General features: G+C 42.7%; 2 protein-coding genes across 2 annotated transcripts; one reads left to right on the forward strand and one right to left on the reverse strand.

Moving 5' to 3' along the window:
• Positions 1-375: 375 nt before the first annotated feature.
• On the reverse strand, positions 376-13696 carry ube2ql1 (ubiquitin conjugating enzyme E2 QL1). Its single transcript, XM_072370723.1, has 3 exons — positions 13480-13696; positions 11966-12875; positions 376-3782 (listed from the first exon to the last, which is right to left on the reverse strand). The coding sequence occupies exons 2-3, from the start codon at positions 12650-12652 to the stop codon at positions 3651-3653; spliced, it is 819 nt and encodes a 272-aa protein (XP_072226824.1). The 5' UTR covers positions 12653-12875; positions 13480-13696; the 3' UTR covers positions 376-3650.
• A 2090-nt stretch (positions 13697-15786) lies between these two features.
• On the forward strand, positions 15787-17961 carry med10 (mediator complex subunit 10). The gene is made up of 4 exons (XM_072370131.1): positions 15787-16055; positions 16144-16227; positions 16676-16778; positions 17198-17961. Exons 1-4 carry the CDS (start codon positions 15934-15936, stop codon positions 17291-17293), a joined length of 405 nt encoding a protein of 134 aa, XP_072226232.1. The 5' UTR covers positions 15787-15933; the 3' UTR covers positions 17294-17961.
• Positions 17962-18478: the final 517 nt, after the last annotated feature.

Raw genomic sequence — 18478 nt, forward strand, 5'->3', positions numbered from 1 at the left:
AAACAAAAACTATTTTTAATATGCTGTATGGTCTTTTACAGTCCACATAACTTAAATTTATGTTCATCTGGAGCCAAACTCAAATCTCACTATGACTCTTTGCTCCCTTGCAGATCTCAAGGGAGACTGCTCTGGCCTCACAGTGGTAACACTGAATTTCAATCTGGTGTAACCAGGTGATGTGCGTACAGGATGCGTTCTTCTAGCCTGTCCTTCCTGAGGGCGTTTAAAGCCGTGTGCCACCAACTGCAGTGAACGAAAGTAGGACAATGCAGGGGCCAGGCAGAGGACACAGCAGCTGGAAGTGGGTCATCAAAATGTGTAAAAGTGCAGCTCATGAATCAGATATGAAACAAAACCACCAAGTACGTAGAGTTTGAATAAGCTGTAACTTTTATTGCACATTCCTGTTTGGTCTTGCAATGACCTTTCACCTTTTGAAACCCTTAAGACCTCGGTCTCGACCAAACACTCAGGTCATTAGTGGGACCCAAGTTGCCGACAGTGACTGATCACAGGTCAGATTCCCTTGACGAGATGAGATTTGAAGCACAGGGAGGCCAAACTGATCCTAGATCTGTGACTGAGGGTAGCTAAAGTCCAGTTATCGACTGCATTGCCCACAAGCCAAATCAGTGTATAGAGCAGGACCAATGGGGAAGGGACAGTAGTGACATCATGGTGGGGACAAGGAGGTATTCCATGGAGTGAGGGAATTTTCTTGATTCTGCTTTGATGCACTCCCCAAATAACCCCCTTTCTAATCTTGAGGCTTTTACAACTGTCTTTGCTCCCTGAACACACACCCCCCCCTCGCCTAAAATAAACACACCTTCCCCATCACACAAATACATAGGCTATCGTTCTTTTGTATTTTTTTTTGTGTTTTTCTTGTGACAATACCTGCAACATGCTTCAAATCATCAGTTTGGCAAACCACAAATAAATTAAAACACAAACATTCATATAACACAATGTGACGTTTTCAGGACGCGTAGAAAGAAAAAGGAAAAGTTTATACAGTACAGAAAAAGAAAAAAAATTAATATATATATAAAGATATATATATACCAAGAAAAGAGAAGCCATTGCATGTTTTGTTTTTCCCCACGTTTTTTCTTGCTTTTCTTGAAAAAAGATATACAGCAGCTAGCTACCAATCACATATCACATGCAGATATAATACAACATAATCAGTTCACCCAGTTAGTGTCTGCAAACTACCACTCTAAACTATATCACAAAATTATTCTCTCGAAACTGGCAAACACTCAGCTTTTGAGATATTTTGTCTAAACAATATTCAGTTTACAGTTTTTTCTGCCGAGATCACTATACGATCGACCCTGAAAGGACTAGCCAAGTTCAAAGAGCACGAACACGCTTTCCCACATGATCACATACCAGATGGTGTGTTGCTGACTTAGTCTCTTTTTACCTTATTTTTATTTATTTTGTTTTAACTATGGGAGTGCAACACACATTTGTACTCACACGTGTGCAGGCAGGCATTTGCTATCGGCCACGAGCGCGACGCCACCCGATCAGAACACGGTGTGCCCGCTCGAGGATGACTCGCACCGAGGCAACCCCACCCCCACACCACCCAACTTTCCCTCCAAAATCGGGACAGGAGAGGAAAGTGACGACATGTCTATGTCAAGTTTCGACGTCCTCCTTCCTCCCGCTCTTTTCTAACGACGCTCTGCTGAAATGTCAGACCAATTAGCAGCTCTCCTTCTGACATTTAGCCGGTACATAGCTAAACAAACACGCCAGGAGCCCACAGGACTGAACGGACAGACATGCTGATGGACTGATGCTGCTGCAGCGGCACAGTTAATATTAGACATTTCTAAAGTCCCTTTAAAGGTTGGAACTCCAGAGCTCTGTGTAGCGGGTAGAGGAAATGATATCTGTCTTCAGCTATTTTGCGAGCCACCTGACATTTCCCAGAAGCAGCCGGCAGTGATCAGAGCTCGCACGCTTCCCTCCTCTCCCCCTGTTCTTGTTGTTCTTCTTCTCCTCTCCCTACTGCCTTCAGTCTCCCTCTTCCAGCAGGCATCACTCAGGCGGGCTCTGAAGCGCGTACTCATGCAAAGCACCACTTCATCCGCGACAGAGCTCACGCTCTCACCCGTCTCCGTTTCGAGGTGTCGCCGCCGCGTTGTCACGTGTGTCGTGCAAATGCGTGAGTGAGGCGTGTGCGTGTCTGAAGCACGGCTAAAATTCAGAAGCTTGTTGGGTTTTTTTCTTTTCTCCCCCCTCTGACCTTTAGTTCTTAATGTGGATGGGGCGGGGGGCAGAGACAGACGCGCCTATGTGCACGTGAATTTGCGGCCATAACTGCACACGTTTACAGTAATATCAACAAGGAGCCGACACAGACAGTGGAACAAGACGGCGTGTCATTTAGCAAAAAAGACAGCACTCCCTTTAGGCCATAGTGTCATTCACAGTAAATCATATTTTCACTGTTTAAAGGGTTGTCTCCCTTGCTCAGACACACACACAAACACACACTCGCACACGTTCTGAGGCCTGGCCTTCAGCTGTACCATCTGGTATCTAAATCATGGGAATTATAGTCTTCCTCCACTCCTACACGCACACACTCTAACATGAGAGCAGAGAAAGAAAGAAGGTGACTGACTGTCATTCTACTTATCATACATGATCTCTGCATAAAGCAACATGTGACTTTTTTCTTCCATTAAGAATCAATATCCATCTACGCAACAGTGAGCTCTAAATTTAGCCACAAGAGACGGAGAGAGAAGAGAAACAAAGCGAGTTAAAGAAAGAAAGAGCACAGCTCCATGTAAATTACAATCTTTATGTTGCATTGAACTGTGAGCAACGGCACAGTCGAAAAAGAAAGAGATGAAGGAGTGAATGAGTGGGTATCAACGCCACTGCGCTGCCCGCCTATTAAACATTAACAGCTTCATTTATATGTAAATGACCCGACAGCCACAGAGACAGACAGAGAGAGACGGTGGGATGTGACGCCAGTTCAGTGCGAAGGAGAAGAAAGGAAGGATGGATGGAGTCAGAGAACAGGAGAGGGAGACGAGTGTCCATCATTCAGTAGTCTTTTACAAGGGTGGGAAAAGTCCGCAGTGTCCGATTTGTCGACTGCACGTGCATGGGTGTGCGTCGGAACACAAACATACAAACAGACAAAAAAAAGAAAAAGAAATCCACCAACAAGCGACGCAAACTCCAGTGCACGTGTGCGAACTCCCAGCTGATGTCTGATGAGGTGACACACGCATACACACACGTACACTCCTCCCCCTCAGGCCTTTTCCGAAATGAGTGGAAGAATACCCAGGCGAGAAGGAGGTGAACAAAAAAAATAGTTCTTTTTCTTTTTTTTCTTTTTTTTTGTGGCGTGCTGACGACGATAACTGCGTGTCCCACAGGTCACCGACAGTTGTGTTGGAGATGATGATGATGGCGGTGGCAAACGAAATGAAACAGACACACAAAACCTAAACGAAAACAAACAAACAAAAAAAGTCTTGCGTGAAACAGCCAGAGGTGAAGATGAGAGATCGTTGAGATAGCGCGGTGTCGTTTTGCGTGTCGGGGCTAGCTGGGTTTGTCCGGCTAGCGCGGCGGTGGGAGGGGCGGTGTCAGCGCTCTCAGCCGTCCGAGACGGGCGGAGACACCCAGCCGTACTTCTCATGGGTCTTCACCAGGGACTTGAAGGTGGCCTCGGCTTCCTTACGACTGAAAGCCTTCTTGGACTTCCCTGCTTTCCTACATATACGGCCCTGTGAGAGACAGATGTGCAGAAAGAAGGACAGAGGGGGGGTGAGAGGGAAACGAGGTTAGAACTGTGTGGGCAGATAAAAAAGATGTAGAAGTCATTAAGTTTGTCACTGACGGATATCCGCGATAGATCCCGTAGTTTTTCTAGAATTCCCAGTGATGTCTGCAGATGCTCATACTTTGTCATTTCAGGCACATGTTTGACATCAGCTCTCCTTCATCTCTGATGGATGACGGACACCGTGGCAGAGGCGAAGCCGACATGAAGGACAGCTGTGTCCTGCCTTTGATTGTGCTATTCAAGAGTCAACTTTCTATAATAGCAAACATATTGATATAAAATGGGCTTTCTACCACAATTTAACGCGTGTGGAAAGCTTTTTTCCTGAGCTTTCTGGATGCTAGAGTCCTTCACACATGATTTTTTTTGAGAATTTTAAACCTTTTTCTGGTTATTCTCAACAATTTGAAGGGGTGAGGCGAGGGAGAGCACTCAAGCTCTCTATGTTTGACTTTGTCTCTTTGAGTTCATCTGTCAAATTAGCCATTTTCATAGAACATGTTTGTTTTTCTGGTGCCTTGTCAGAAAGACACGTCGACACCCTGAGCGGAAATTTTCACCAACTTGAAAAAACTAACCAAACAGATCCTGGGCCAAAAGAAACTATTGATTTGATTTTGGCACTGATCTAATAATGGGATCCCTGCCATTGTGTGACTAATGCATTTCTGCCTAGCTGTGTCAAATTAATGGAGACCAAGGCTTTTTTCCAAGTCTTTCAGTCGTGGCAGGGTCACAAAATTAAAAGCCCTTCAAATTTGAAACCACTATGTTTAGAATTCAAAGCTGCACCTAACAATTATTGTCATTATTGACTAATAAGCCAGTCATTCTAAAAGAAAATCAATTAACTGTTCCACCTGTGACATGGCAGAAACTGACTCAATTATCACAATAATCAAATGATCACGAAATGAGACCTTTCAAAGCGTAAGAAAAGCGACAATAAGCCAAATTATTTGCAACCAACAAATTTAGTTTAAAAGGAAAAGGTTACGTTAAGAAATATTAAATCGTTGATGGACACATTTTTCAGCTGTTCCTCTTAAATAATTCTCAAAGTATCATTTCTGTTTGGAAGAAAATCAAAAAACTTCTACAGAGATTTTTTTTGAGCTCATTCTTTTTGATGACGCTTTAGTCTTGCTTGTCATCATCATTTTCTATATTCACATTGATTTAGACTTTTTAAGTCTTTTCTAAGAATACCCAGTGATTTTGAAAACCAGCACATGAGAATGTTGCTGTTTGGTTTGAGCCCAACTCATTCTGATAACACGGTTAGCTGCTAACACACTTTCCAGACCGTGCACATGTAACGATAGAGCCCAGCCCACACATGCACATTGATGGGGTTAATGGTGAAGGCGCTGCCACAGGGGAGATGTTGACAGGACGAGTGGTCTGAACGCAGATTGACCAACACTAGATCAATGTTTAAAGGCAGAGAAAGAGCTTTTAAGAAGTCAGGTTCAATCAGAAGGGAAAATACACTCCTCCAGCACGCCAGGCAATGGGGAGCTAAGAGGAGACCAGAAGCAGCCGCTGCACTGAGTGATGTAAAAGCTGCACGTACTGCAGAATATGTGCACAAAATTCTATCCAGCTCCGTGCGAAAAGCATTGCCACGTCAGACTTGCACATTTTCACCTTGGCAACACCACGCTGAAGCCCTTCCTCCTTCCCACACTGGGCTAATAATATACAAGGCATAGGATGGTGGGAGCAACAGAGAAAAGAGGTGTGGGCCTTGCCTGCTATGATAAAGCTGCTTAACTCTGTTATTGTCAGCAGCGCTAAGTCTTCCCTGAAGAAGACTGCGTAGGAGGGCGAAGTGAAAAAGAAACTACTCCCTTCATGCAGCAGAAACTAATGCTGTGAGACTTGCATGGCAGTGACAACACAACCGTGACAAATGTGTGATTCATACCAGTGGCACTAGCTATTCCGTGGACCAAAATCATCTCAGAAACGATGGAGCGTCGCAAAGGGAAGGCCTAAACAAGCAGATCTGACTTGCACGGTGATGCTCTGTCCACCAGTCATACCGCAACCATACAGAAAATCTGGTTGTTGTCGACTCACGAAACACTCGAATTTGTCTGTACGTGTGCTGGAACATAGCACCATTTCCCTCTACCAGGAGTGTTTTCTTGGCAGAGGGAAAGCGGCATCAAGGCTTTCCAACAAAACCAACACCAATGAAATTGCATGCTGCAGTGCAGTGAAGAAAAACACCCATATATGATTACACATCCATAGTATGCCCCTTACTCCTGCCCTGCCTCTCTGTGAGACAGTACCTGTGCATAAATAGAGTCATTATTCCAAAGCTGAGGACCAAGAGGCTAGTCTTTGTGTAGCAGTGACACTCTATCTGCTATGCTTCAAAGAATAGATCTGCTTTTAAGCATTTTTTCCTCTGGTGTTTAAGGGAATAGTTTTGGGAATTAAGTTTATTGGATTTCTTGGGAATTGACACCAATGGAAATATCATTACTGAGTACGGTTTTGCATTTCAACTTATAAGACTCTAAGCATTACACTGCACTTTAAAGAACACATATTATGGTTATTTACATGCCCATCATTTTATTTTGTTAATCTATTAGAAAATGTTTGAGTCTCAATGTTGAAAAAAGAAGGCATTATTTTCCTTGTAACATACTCTACCGCGGCACTTGCCGTCTCTTTCTGTCTGAAAGGGTCAGTTTTTGTTTCCCAAAAGGCTAACGGTGCTTTGTCAAATAACGTCTGAAAAAACGAGGAGTGCGGTTCAGCCTCGCTCTCTTTCTTTCCGTTTTGCCAGACAAGTGACTTAGTAGTCATTATGAATACGTGTTGCATAAGGCCTGGTTACACAGTGATGCAACTGAAGAAAAACAAAGCAACACAAACATGGCATTTCAGGCAGCTCAGGAACAATGTTTACTGTGGGAGCGAATAATTCCAGCAGGTTACACCAGAATTCTGTTGAATGTTTGGTATCTGTTGTTTTAAGATTCCATTTTACATACAGTAACATGGCTTCAGTAATGCTTGTTTCTGCATTTAGTACTTTCTTTACATTTAACTACTAACAGACACACTAAGAAACAGCTAATCTTTACATCTGCGAAGCTAACACCAACAGACTTTGGAGATTTTTCATGAAAATGCTCAGCTGCAGTTGTGCCACAGATGTGAGCTGCTGACTGGCCCTAGTTTAAGTGAAGAACTAAAAAAGAAAAAGCAATACACCGGAATAAGAGACCCCAAATATGAGATTTAAGTCAAACAACAAGACGGTTCATTGTAATGCGCCATATTTAATTTATTTAGAGAAAATCCAACCCATCTGTGGAAGTAATTAGATGTTAAAATGTCCATGTCCTCTTACTAAAAGTTTATTCTGGGACTGCGGTGAGATAAATCATAAAAATATAAAATTTTCTGCTCCCATGCCATGTGATGGATGAGCAGCATGTCTCCTTGCGTACTTGCCCGGCTATTTTGGGTCAAAAGTGATGCAGGGGATAAAAGAGGATGAGGTGATAACGCGGAACGATCTGGAGATTAGGGTTACAGTTTCCTTTCCTGTAGCAACGGTGGCCTCGTTTCACTGCGGGGCTTAGAGACACTCACACTTTCCCTGTCAACTTGTCTCTCTACACGTCTGATGGACACATTCTGAAGATGTCAATCTATTATGACCCCTCTGTTTACGCTGTCTTTAAAGCAATCCCAGTCACAAACGTCTACCATTTCAAGTCATTCAGTTAGTTCCATGTTGTCTTACACATGAAATACTTCAAATCAACTGAAACAAAGCAAACACTGACAGTATGTTTGAAGTTGATTAGAATTAGAGTGGGGAAAAATAAGCTCATTGTGAATTTCTTTAAAGAACATTCTTCTCTTTCCCCAAACCCATCTGCACAACCTAATGATCCATGTGTACCCCCACCCCCCATATGGTTGCTGTCACCACCTCAAAATGGCAGACCATTGCCTCGTAGGGATATTGTTATGGCAACTGGCAATTGTTAACGAGGTGTGATTACCATGGCGATCAAGGGTGGGAAGGATGGCACCCTCCGCAGAGCATTGTGCTGCCTTTGAACCAATCATTGTACGCGTCAAATGCTTGTTTCCGATTGCGGCCAGGCACCTTCACCGTAGAGTGCGTGAAAAACCGCGGGACAAAGGCAGACAGAGACACCCAACCGGAAACAAAGTACAGAGAGGACGAACGTGTGTTTGTAAATGAGAGACTGATTTGCGTGATTGTGTATTAAGGCACAGGCCTATGCGGAGTCTTTTGACTCCTACGTGAAACAGGGAAATCCGGCACTAATTAGCACCATTGTGCAGGCAGTCATCCAAAAGAATGGCTCAGTGTGACACATCCAAAAGTGGACAGAGATAGGAGGTAAAAATAATCTGCTCATGAGAGAAAGAATGTCCAAACAAATGTTCCTGTGCATCGCCCTGGGCCGATGCAGTGCCATGTCAGTGTTTATCTAGCTCAGCTACGCGTTCGCTTGTTGAGAGGGACACACTTATGTAGAGTGGCTGCTGGGTAATTGTGTGAATGGAGATCAGTCAATGGGCAGAGCGGGGAAGGCCCCGGTGCATGTTGGGAAGCGGCTTTCGGGTCGGGTGGGATTGCATAACGCAGACATATGCTCTAAGGGGTTGAGATAAACAAACAGGGATCGATGCCATCATCAGATCAGCAAGGAGAGGCCCATTGGACTGACGGCTGGGTCATTAGAGGTTAAATACCATGGTCTACGTTCCCTGGACACCTAAAGGTAGGATACTGTATTTTTTCAAGGCTACAGGATCAAAGGGAAACAAAGTCCACTGTGTAAAACAGGGAGTTTGAAAAAGGAATTTACGCAAGTTTCTGTTTCCTCATCACAAGGTCAATGACTGAGCTTGTGAAACCTCAAGGTGTTCAGCTGGGTGATTTCCAAAGGTAAAAATAACTCCTGATGTCATCCTGGCTTTCTTGTTTTAAGATTAATACTAAAAACTGTTGAGTGACAAGCTCTTATTTTGGTTATCAAACACTGGAGTATCTTTGAGATCAAGTAATATACATTATATTCTACTTGCTTCACTTGGACTTTGACGATCCTTTCGTAATAACTTATTTCTACTTTCTTTCACTTTTTCTTTCACCTTTATCAGTAGGTTGTGCGTCCCCAAACTTAACTAATAGTGAAACTGCAGGAAAATCCCATTGATGTAGCTTGGTAAGGTGCCATCCTCACAGTAATACCATCAAAGTTGGCAGCTGAAAATTATTAGCTGGGTTTCCAGTCACACTATACAAACCTAAAGTAACCTTTTGAAAATCTGCAAGAAAGTAATGCGAATGAGAAACTCCAGAAATAAATCTTGAGGAGGAGTAAACGGCAACAGCAGTGGACATCCATAAGAGGTAAATGTTGAGAGTTCCTTTTCAGGATTTACTTTCATCTTGGGGAAGACTCCGGTCAGTCATGTGTTCATGAGTTTATTGTCTCAGATCAGAAACTGATGACTCATGTCATTTTATTCTCTGCCAGGTGAGACATGATTTTCAAAACTGTTTCCATCCAGCTTAACGTGCATTTAGTCTTTTAGAAACAGGAAATATATAACTTTTTTGCACATTTGTGTTGCCCCCTTCCCCCATCCTCTGGATGTGAAACAAAAAAGGGCAATGAAAACCCAGATATTGCCATTTTTCAGTTCCAATAAATGAATACAGATTAAATATCCCAAATACTCAAATGACTTTGATGAAAATGAAGGAAAATCTGCAGGTTTTCAAAAAGGAGTGAAAGTTTTGCACTTTACTTAATGAGACTATGTTACATTAAAATTCACAGTTCATATTCTGTCGAAGCAACAAATCTCCATCTGTGCACCCTGACAAGTAGATGTCAAAGTGGCTCCGAAACGAGGCCATCTTTAAACCTGTTTGGCATCTTTTTCTGACACATTTTATGGTTGATAAACAAAAAATCTTTTTAGATGTGTCTGCAGTGTAAAGTGACAAGAGGAGAGCAGGTTCTAGTCAGCATTAAACGGACTATCATCCAACTCTTGACACAAGTGCCTCGTTAAACACTTCTGCAGTGACAACACAGCACTACAGAATAAATAACCAAACTGGATTTCGTTTCAAAGACTCCTTTGCTGGGTTTGCCTTACATTACACATTTTTTTCTTCTTCGCCTCCTGCAGACCAGTACGAGTCTTCTTTCTCTCTGACCAAAGATCGATGATCACGCTTTGCCAAAGACTGGAAGTCAGGTATCTGAGACTGATGCCTACCGCCAGCTCGGTCAGATCTCACACAAAATATCCCCACACACCGACCTGTGTGATCGTACGTGTGTCTGCGCTTCCTCACATCTGCAGGTGAAGACACTCTGTTGACTCTCAGCTCAGCAATGTGTCACCGCATGTATCCTCTCACTCTAAAAATAGGCAGGAAGCTTCTAAACAGGCTAGATCACTATTGTCACAGGAAAGCGTTGGCCAAGGACGAAGGATTCTATTTTGTGCTCCAGTTATATATATATCTATACATATATATATATATAGGTCTGTGTACTCTGTCTGTCATGATGTACGAGAGACAAATACATCTCCCGAAAAATTAGGACGCAGCACATGCAACCGCCGGTGCACACGCAGCCCAAAATAGGCAAATAGAGAGATAAAGAGATGCACACACACAAAGTCACACATGGGGATAATTAATCAATATTGTTTCCATTAGCAAACCAGAGAAGGAAGACACTGCACCATAATTAGGGAACACTGCAGAGCTGCTTGCTCATCTCCTCAAGCAGCTAATCAAGATTAACACACACACACACACACACACACACAAACATTTTCCTCACTCTCTCTGAAGTGGGTACACTTTTTTGCATGACCCCTCTCTCTCTCTGACAGATGCTTAATGACCGCAGATGACTCGAAACAACGTTCAGTTATATCACCGGAGTGCTGATGGGGAGAGAGCAAGGGAGTCCAGTGACAGTTTACATAAGGACTGACACCACTGCACTGTCAGAGACTGCCAATGTGAAACTGAAGGAGGAGGAGGGGGGGCAGGAACGTGATGTAAAAATGAGCTTTTGAGGCAGCAGTCTGGACGCAGAGGAGAAAATCTGCTCGGTTTAAACTGGAGTGCATGCAGAGGTGCAGCCATTTTCACTGAGCTGCTGCAGTGCACCGAGGATGTGAAAACAACACTTGACAAGGTTACATAATCCAGACACTCTAACTCACAGAGGACAGCTAGTGTAGGTTAGGCTACCTGCTGTCTCTATGACTCCATCTGTCTTTCTATCCATCACCATGTGTTGAATAATTGTTTCCTTCCTCCTTTAGAATAATCCGATGGGGGTACAGATACAATGAAGCTGCATCAGGGCATGCAAGGGGGACATTTCCATTGCATGGCAGTAGGTCTTTGTTGTCAGATGCACCTGATTTATGGAGGCGATAAAAGGCGAGTGACTGCAGAGAAGAGCAGAGGATACCGAGGTTTGCTCTGCATGAAATGGCTGCCATAAAGTCACACAAGGATTAATAGTGTTTGCAATCATGACTTTGCTTTGAGTCTGGATATAACAGTGCTGCACTTACAGCATACAGAGTGGCATAGAATGTTATATGCACAGAATTAACATCAGTTTTATGGAATAATGTTGGAGTGTGAAGATATTTCCCTTCAGAAATTCAGATTCATAATAAATCGTCCCAAAGATGTGTCTTCAGACAAAACAGCTGTCAAAGATAAGCTTGATCCAATAGATTATGAGCTGAATCAGAAATACATGGAGACACTAAATACGGGTTTATATATTTCTTTAGTTGAACTAAAACATATATCGATTCCAAACGCTGTCTAAGGCAAAAAAAATGCCAGGATGGACATTTGTTATGTGGGTAAAACGCGCTATAACGCTTCATTTACGCATGAATTCCTAATAGAATTGCTCACATCCAGTGCGTGTCATGACTAATAATACATGTTCCAGAGATTATTAATGTGCCGGATTGCTGATGATACTCCAAACATAAACTCTCACCCATCAGCCCCTTCCAACCCCCCTGCCCCCTCCTCACCTGTCCTTTTACGAGACTGGCCGCAAACTGCCTCATGACCGCCTCCACTGTGTAGGCGCTGGACCATCCGCGGGGGGTCAACAGCTCCATGCATATGGCCCCGCCATCCAGCACGTAGCCGTTCTCCAACCGGGGCGTCAGGACCCGCATGAACGGCGGCGAGAAGGGGAAATTATCGGGAAAGGTGACGTTGAGCAGTATGAACTCGGTACTCGTCTCCTTCATGTCCTGCCACAGTGCCGAGTCCTTGTCTACCTGGTGCAGCTTGACGTTCCAGTCATACAGGTTGTCCTCCACCAGCTCCACCGTGATGAAGTTGTCCCCTAACCTCCTGATCTCCTGTAGCTCCTTCATCAGCCTCCGCGTCCGGACCTGGGTGCAGTGTTGCCGGTGAGGCGCCAGCGGTGGTATGGAGGAGGCACTGGTGGCTTTACTCCCGCCTCCTCCCGTCTGTTGCTTCTCCTTCGCATCCTTGCCTTGCTTATCTTTGCCGTGCTGGTCCAGCTTCCTCGCCTTAATCTCCGGGGTGCTCAGGATGTTGGTCTCGTTGGCGGTCTGACAGTGTTTGTTGGCGTTGTTCTTCTGGTTCCCTTTGGTCCCCTTTAACGAGCCCTGGTGGTGCTTTGGGTCCTCCGTGTCTCGGTCGTGCAGACGGATCAGACCGATCTTCCGCAGTAGAGTGGCCATAATTTTTATACTTATTTCTCTGCTGATCCCCCCGCACAGGGGCGAGATTCACCCTTTCCGGTGGGTTCCTTCTCACAGAGACGACCTTTACTGATGCTGATTATTAACCTTGTTATACCGCAACCCTCCCCCCCCCCAGCCTCCGTTCGCTGCAGCCTGGATGAAGACAACCGGGGGAGCCTGTGCTGTTTTCTCCTCAGTGCATCGTCTCGACAAGCCTCGACTGAAAGCAAAAAACATGGAAACGGCGAATAAACACAGGTTCAGATGAATATTCACCTGAAATAACAACAGTTTAGCCAAACAGATCACTGGAATCTAGTCTTTTCTCCCCCTCACAAACGGAGAGACATCATGACTGCAGTTGTTCCAAAAGGACGGTGCGTTACACAGAGGTAGTTAGGTGATCTTATATGTTGAGAAAGGAAAACCAAAGGAAGACACAAAAGCAGCAGGAAGGCTACAGCTGGTATACAAGAGAAAAAAAAACACCACAATGAAATCCAAGCTTGCTACAGACAAGATGAACAGGTTATGTTCCTATAGGAATTTGACATATATAAAATAAAAACGCAAGTGTAACAGTCATTTTTCATGGTGCCATTTCACAATGGCTATAAAGACACACACTGGCTTCAACAAGCTGTCAGGCACCATGACATATAGTACCACTAAGTAAAGAAAAATACACAATCCAATGAGGTCTGGGTGAGATCAATCTTTCAGAGACATTGTCCATATTCTGTCCATACTCCTGGAGTCCTTCCATTATGTGTATTCTCCTGCCTGTACAGACAGACCCAACGCTTGAGAGCAACCGATCTTACCTCAGACTGATGAAATTCCGAGTATGTCCGTTTTATGACCCGTTCTGCACCTTTAATCTACACCGATCCCGCTTCGTGCAAAACGAAGAAAAACCTCCACCATCCAGTGGACCTGCCGTCGGTGGGAGCTGCAGTGAGGAGGACGAGGAGGAGGAGGACCTTTGATGTGTGTGTGCTGCCGCAGCAGCTCCCTGCTTTAATGCAGTCGAGGACGAACCAGCCACCAGTAATCCTTCTTCAGCCGGTCTCGTTCTCGTCGGCTGGACGCTGAGTTTCAAAATAAAAGTATAGACGTCCGCTGAAATTCAAGGCGAGCTTTTTCTTCTTCTTTTTTTCTAAGCTGTAGCCCCGTTACATTCTCAAGTTGACTGCGCATACCGTCGTATGTCAGCTAAACTACTTTAAACGATCTATAAACGTATCTGGCTTTGCGACCTTTTATGATGACACAAGGGGAAAGCACACAAATAGAAGGTGGGGCAGAAGTTTCAATCCTTTCAGAAACTTAGAAACAGTTCCTAAATATTTAAATCTGGCAACATTATCTTTTGCCCATACTTATTGCTACAAGTCCTCCAATCAAAACGATGAAATAGGTGTTGTCCATATCCTTAAATACGACCCTCAAGGACATCTACCAAACTACTGCCCCTACAGGCAGCGAGCGGGAAAATACACTTTACATGTAGTTGCTGTCATAACCATTTGATGTTGCATATTGATTTATTAATTTCCTACTCCTGGTTTAATCTATTCAGGGTTATGGAGGGGCTGAGGCCTGTCTTAGCTACGACTGAGAAGGTTTTGCTTATTTCGGCAAGACAACACCAGACTACATGGGTGTGAGGAAGGGTAAACCCTGGACAGCTCAGCAATCCATCACACGAGATGTACAGAGATAAAAACAACAACAACAAATAAACAAAACATGCACACTCTCACACACAGACAAATTAGAGCCACTAGTTGACCCAAAATGCCATTTATTTTGAAGGATAAGTACTCATTTCCTGGCAAACCCAAGCTCACTCCATATAGCTTCGTATCTTTGGATTTCCTTTAAAGAGTAAAACTGGCAGGAAGGTGGATGCCAGAGCAAGGAAATGTCACCATCACTGACATTCACTTAAACTTTTATTCTCCCTTTCGTTCTCAGCGAAGTCTGTATATTTTTTTCAAAGAGTGAAGTAGCTCGACGCTGTCAGCGGAGCTCAGCATTATTTTCCAGGTTAACTGGAAACGACTCTTCAGTTCAACTTGAGTGTTGGACTATGTTAACAACTTTTTTGTTGTTTTTCTTTCCGGATGGTATACAGGGACTAAGTCACTAATTTTCATGTATTGTTCTGTGTAATGCTTAATTAGGTCCGTCTTGATTTTTTAGTTTTATAAAGCAGTCAACATGCACCTGATTTTCTGAGAACGTGCAGTTTCATACCTCAAACTACAACTACATTTGGCTCAGTACTGATAAAATACTGTTATAGGCCACCAAGGTCACACTGGACAAAATGATAACCTGACATAAACTCATGCAGGCCATGCTTTATATGCATCTCTGTCAGGTTTGAGACATACTTACTTTATAAACCAATAAAGCTTGAGTCATGCTAGCTTTGAAACAATGACAGGCTACTATATTGATGTACCATGTAATGCATATTATGACATTAAACATAATCCTAACAAGACATGACCAACGAAACCATAATTTAGACATGTTTTGAAAATAAAAGGTACATATAAAATGTATTTCCAGTTTAAATGTCACCTTTATTAAGATATTTTCCCCCTAAATGAATTTATTCTTATACATTTCATTGACTGGTTAAGTTTCAATTATTAATTCTTGCTACTGACAACATTTTGTGATGTATCTAGTGATAAAGAGGAGAGATGCCCAAAATCCCCCCAGTAAAAGCCTGCTATCAACAATATATGACAAGAATTTTTAACATGACTGTATCTAATGATCACATTTTTCAAGAAATATAAATATTGGGCATATTCTTTGTATATATAATAGTCCATTTTCATATTAATCAGTTTAAACAAAGTCTTTTAAGCAATAATTGTGTTAACTTATAAATATCACCGTGTTAATCTGCACTGTCTCACCTTGAATAAAGGATATTTGACACAATAGATGTAAAGTCATTGAAACTGAAGCATCGTTTACGAGTTCAATTAAATTTATGTACTCTACAAAGAAGATTCTCTCACACTGCCAGCACGACATTTTGATACGCATTACGACAGTCTGTCATTGGCCGTTACCAAGGTTGCAGAATGTAGCCTACAGTGATTGGCGAGTATTTGGCCGTAAAGTGCAGCAGTATCGTAGCTGTCGTAGCGTTGGCTGCTAACAGTAAACAGCGATAATTTGATAAATAGATATTTCAAACAGTGGTATTTATATTGACTTTTGGTAGTTTACCAACAGTTTAAATCAAAATGGCGGAGAAATTTGATAACCTCGAGGAACATCTGGAAAAATTTATCGAGAACATTCGACAGTTGGGAATCATCGTCAGCGACTTCCAGCCGAGCAGTCAGACAGTTCTTAACCAAAAACTGTGAGTCATGTTTAACTCAGATCGGTTCAGATGCAGAACTGCGCCGATAGACAATGTGTTAATCCGCTTTGTTGATTTCTCTTCCCAGTAATTTCATGATATCTGGGCTCCAAGACATCGAGAAGTGCCGTCAGCAGCTTCATGAGATCAACGTTCCTCTTGAAGTCTTTGAGTGAGTCCAGCGGCTGTTAGCGTGTATTGTTGAGCACGTTAGGCTTTGTGACATATTTCACTGAATTTTTCTGCTGTCGTTTGTCTTTTCCGCATGCTGTTGCGTTGAGATCATACACATAGTTTTGCATGAAAGCCATGCCAAATCCTGATCAAAACTCACCGGATTTAATACTGTCCTTCCTTGTCGATTGGCCTGTTGCAATTAAACGGCTTCTAATATTATTTTTCACAACTATTGAGAGCAGCATAAACATTCGGCATGCACATACTGTTAAAATAACTTTAAATAGATATATATGTGTATGTATAACAAATCAAACTGTCACCCCTGGTGGCTTGAATGCCGAAAATGCCTTTGCTTAGAGATTGGGCCAATATAATATAATAATTTATTTTTATCGATGCCTCATAATGTCATATTCTGATATGAAATCTTGTGTTTGAAGGTATATTGACCAAGGCCGAAACCCTCAGCTGTACACCAAGGAATGTCTTGAGAGAGCCTTGGCGAGGAATGAGCAGGTCAAAGGGAAGATAGACACCATGACGGTAAGAGATTATGCCAGGGACACTGAGATTCCCCACCAGTGCCTGAATTAAACTGAAGAGAACTGTAAAAATATTCTGCTGAAGAAATGTTGATAAGCATATTTAGAATACCTGCAAAGTTAAGAAATCTCTTTCTTAAATGACCCTTTTCACGTGCGTTGAATACATTTTCCAGCTTTTTCCTGCCCAGTTGGAAACGCAATCCAATTCAGTTAATGTAACTTTTCCTATAAATAATTGTGGCTAACATCTTCTCTTTGCTTGATGACAGAAATGGATGCAAGGACAATCTATTTTGAGTGTATTACAGTTGTACCTGTCCTAAACACACAAGTTTAGTTTTTATCCTGCTTAAAATGAGAAGTAGTTATAGCTCAGTATCAAACCAAACTATACTGTTTTTTTTTCTGTCCTTGCAGAAGTTTAAGAGCCTTTTAATTTCCGAGCTCAGCAAAGTTTTCCCGGAGGAGATGGTCAAGTACAGAGCTATACATGGAGAGGACGCCCCCTCCTAGTAACTCCTGCACCTTGGCCCCAGACTTTCAACCTGTGACCCCTGAAACAAAAACCCAAGTGGTGTTTGACCAAGCAGGAGGCTCTGTGGTTGCCAAAGACATGTGATAACAAGTGTTTTTTTTCCCCTCAAAGTCTGTGATGCTGTCACTGATCAGAATCCTAAAGAAGAAGGTTTGATTTCAGCTCAGCGTCCTGACTCAGCAAGTCATCGCCTTCCTCTGCATTTAAACAAATCTAAAGCTGGCTTTCAAGGAGAAGCGGCTTATTTTTAAACCCCTGGGTTGTTGCGTTCTAAGGGTACATGGTCATTTTTAATGTCCCTGTTGATGCATGGACACGAAACTGGCTGCAGTGTTTTTTTTCCCAGTGTCCAGTTGTAAAGAAAAAAGAAAACATTGCAAGGGTCTTCTCTGATTCTGCATTAAGGAACTGACCCCATCATGTGTAAATACTGTCTATTTATACTCATATTCTCTACTTTTTATAATGCTTCCTTATCATGTGCAACATACATTTATACCACCCACAGTTCATAACATTTTGTATCGAGCTCAGGTTTGTAATTGCCATAACGGCTGAATGCAAATGTTATTTGAAAGCAGTTCTGTCTTTATTTGTAACTTGTTGGGATTGTCACGTCAGTTATTAAATGGTCTTTTTGAATTTATTTTGTGTGTTTGTGTTCTTTTTTTTTTGGGGTGTATGCTTAGCAATTGTAGGATTTTGTAAAAAATATTCGCAGGTGAGATGATACGTCGATAAGAGACTGATTAGTTTTTGTCTCTTGCTGAAATGCATTTGCTCCTTAATAAATTGAACATGCATCAGTGAGTGCTGGTATTCTAAGGATGTTATCATTAGATAGGTGCACTCGGGCTACTTTTTAGTGAATTCAAATCAGAAATTCTTTCAGGAAATGCTGTGTCTTCCAAGCTAAAGTGGAGGGAGACCATGTTTCTTGTTACCAGTGTGCATGATGGAATGGGGTAACTTGAACATCCATAAAGATACCATTAATGCTGAATTATGTGCACACATTTTGAAGCGACACACTTGCCCATTCATTATAAGCGAGCACGTGTGTGTCCAGACCTTATGTTACCATCTGGATGACATCTTTTTTTCAGAGCAGGTTTTGCTTATTTCAGTAAGACGACACCAGAACACATGAGTGAGAGTCGAGA

Source organism: Leuresthes tenuis, unplaced genomic scaffold (assembly GCF_036924035.1).
Source record: "Leuresthes tenuis unplaced genomic scaffold, fLeuTen1.0.hap1 SCAF_18, whole genome shotgun sequence".
NCBI lineage: Eukaryota > Metazoa > Chordata > Actinopteri > Atheriniformes > Atherinopsidae > Leuresthes > Leuresthes tenuis.

Bases quoted from the DNA above. Each gene is read 5' to 3' on its own strand.
- med10 (XM_072370131.1), top strand. From the start codon at position 15,934: ATGGCGGAGAAATTTGATAACCTCGAGGAACATCTGGAAAAATTTATC. The intron at 16,228-16,675 runs GTGAGTCCAGCG...TTGTGTTTGAAG, and splicing joins GTTCCTCTTGAAGTCTTTGA to GTATATTGACCAAGGCCGAA. The intron at 16,779-17,197 runs GTAAGAGATTAT...CTGTCCTTGCAG, and splicing joins GGAAGATAGACACCATGACG to AAGTTTAAGAGCCTTTTAAT.
- ube2ql1 (XM_072370723.1), bottom strand. From the start codon at position 12,652: ATGGCCACTCTACTGCGGAAGATCGGTCTGATCCGTCTGCACGACCGA. The intron at 3,783-11,965 runs GTGAGGAGGGGG...TGTCTCTCACAG, and splicing joins CCAGTCTCGTAAAAGGACAG to GGCCGTATATGTAGGAAAGC.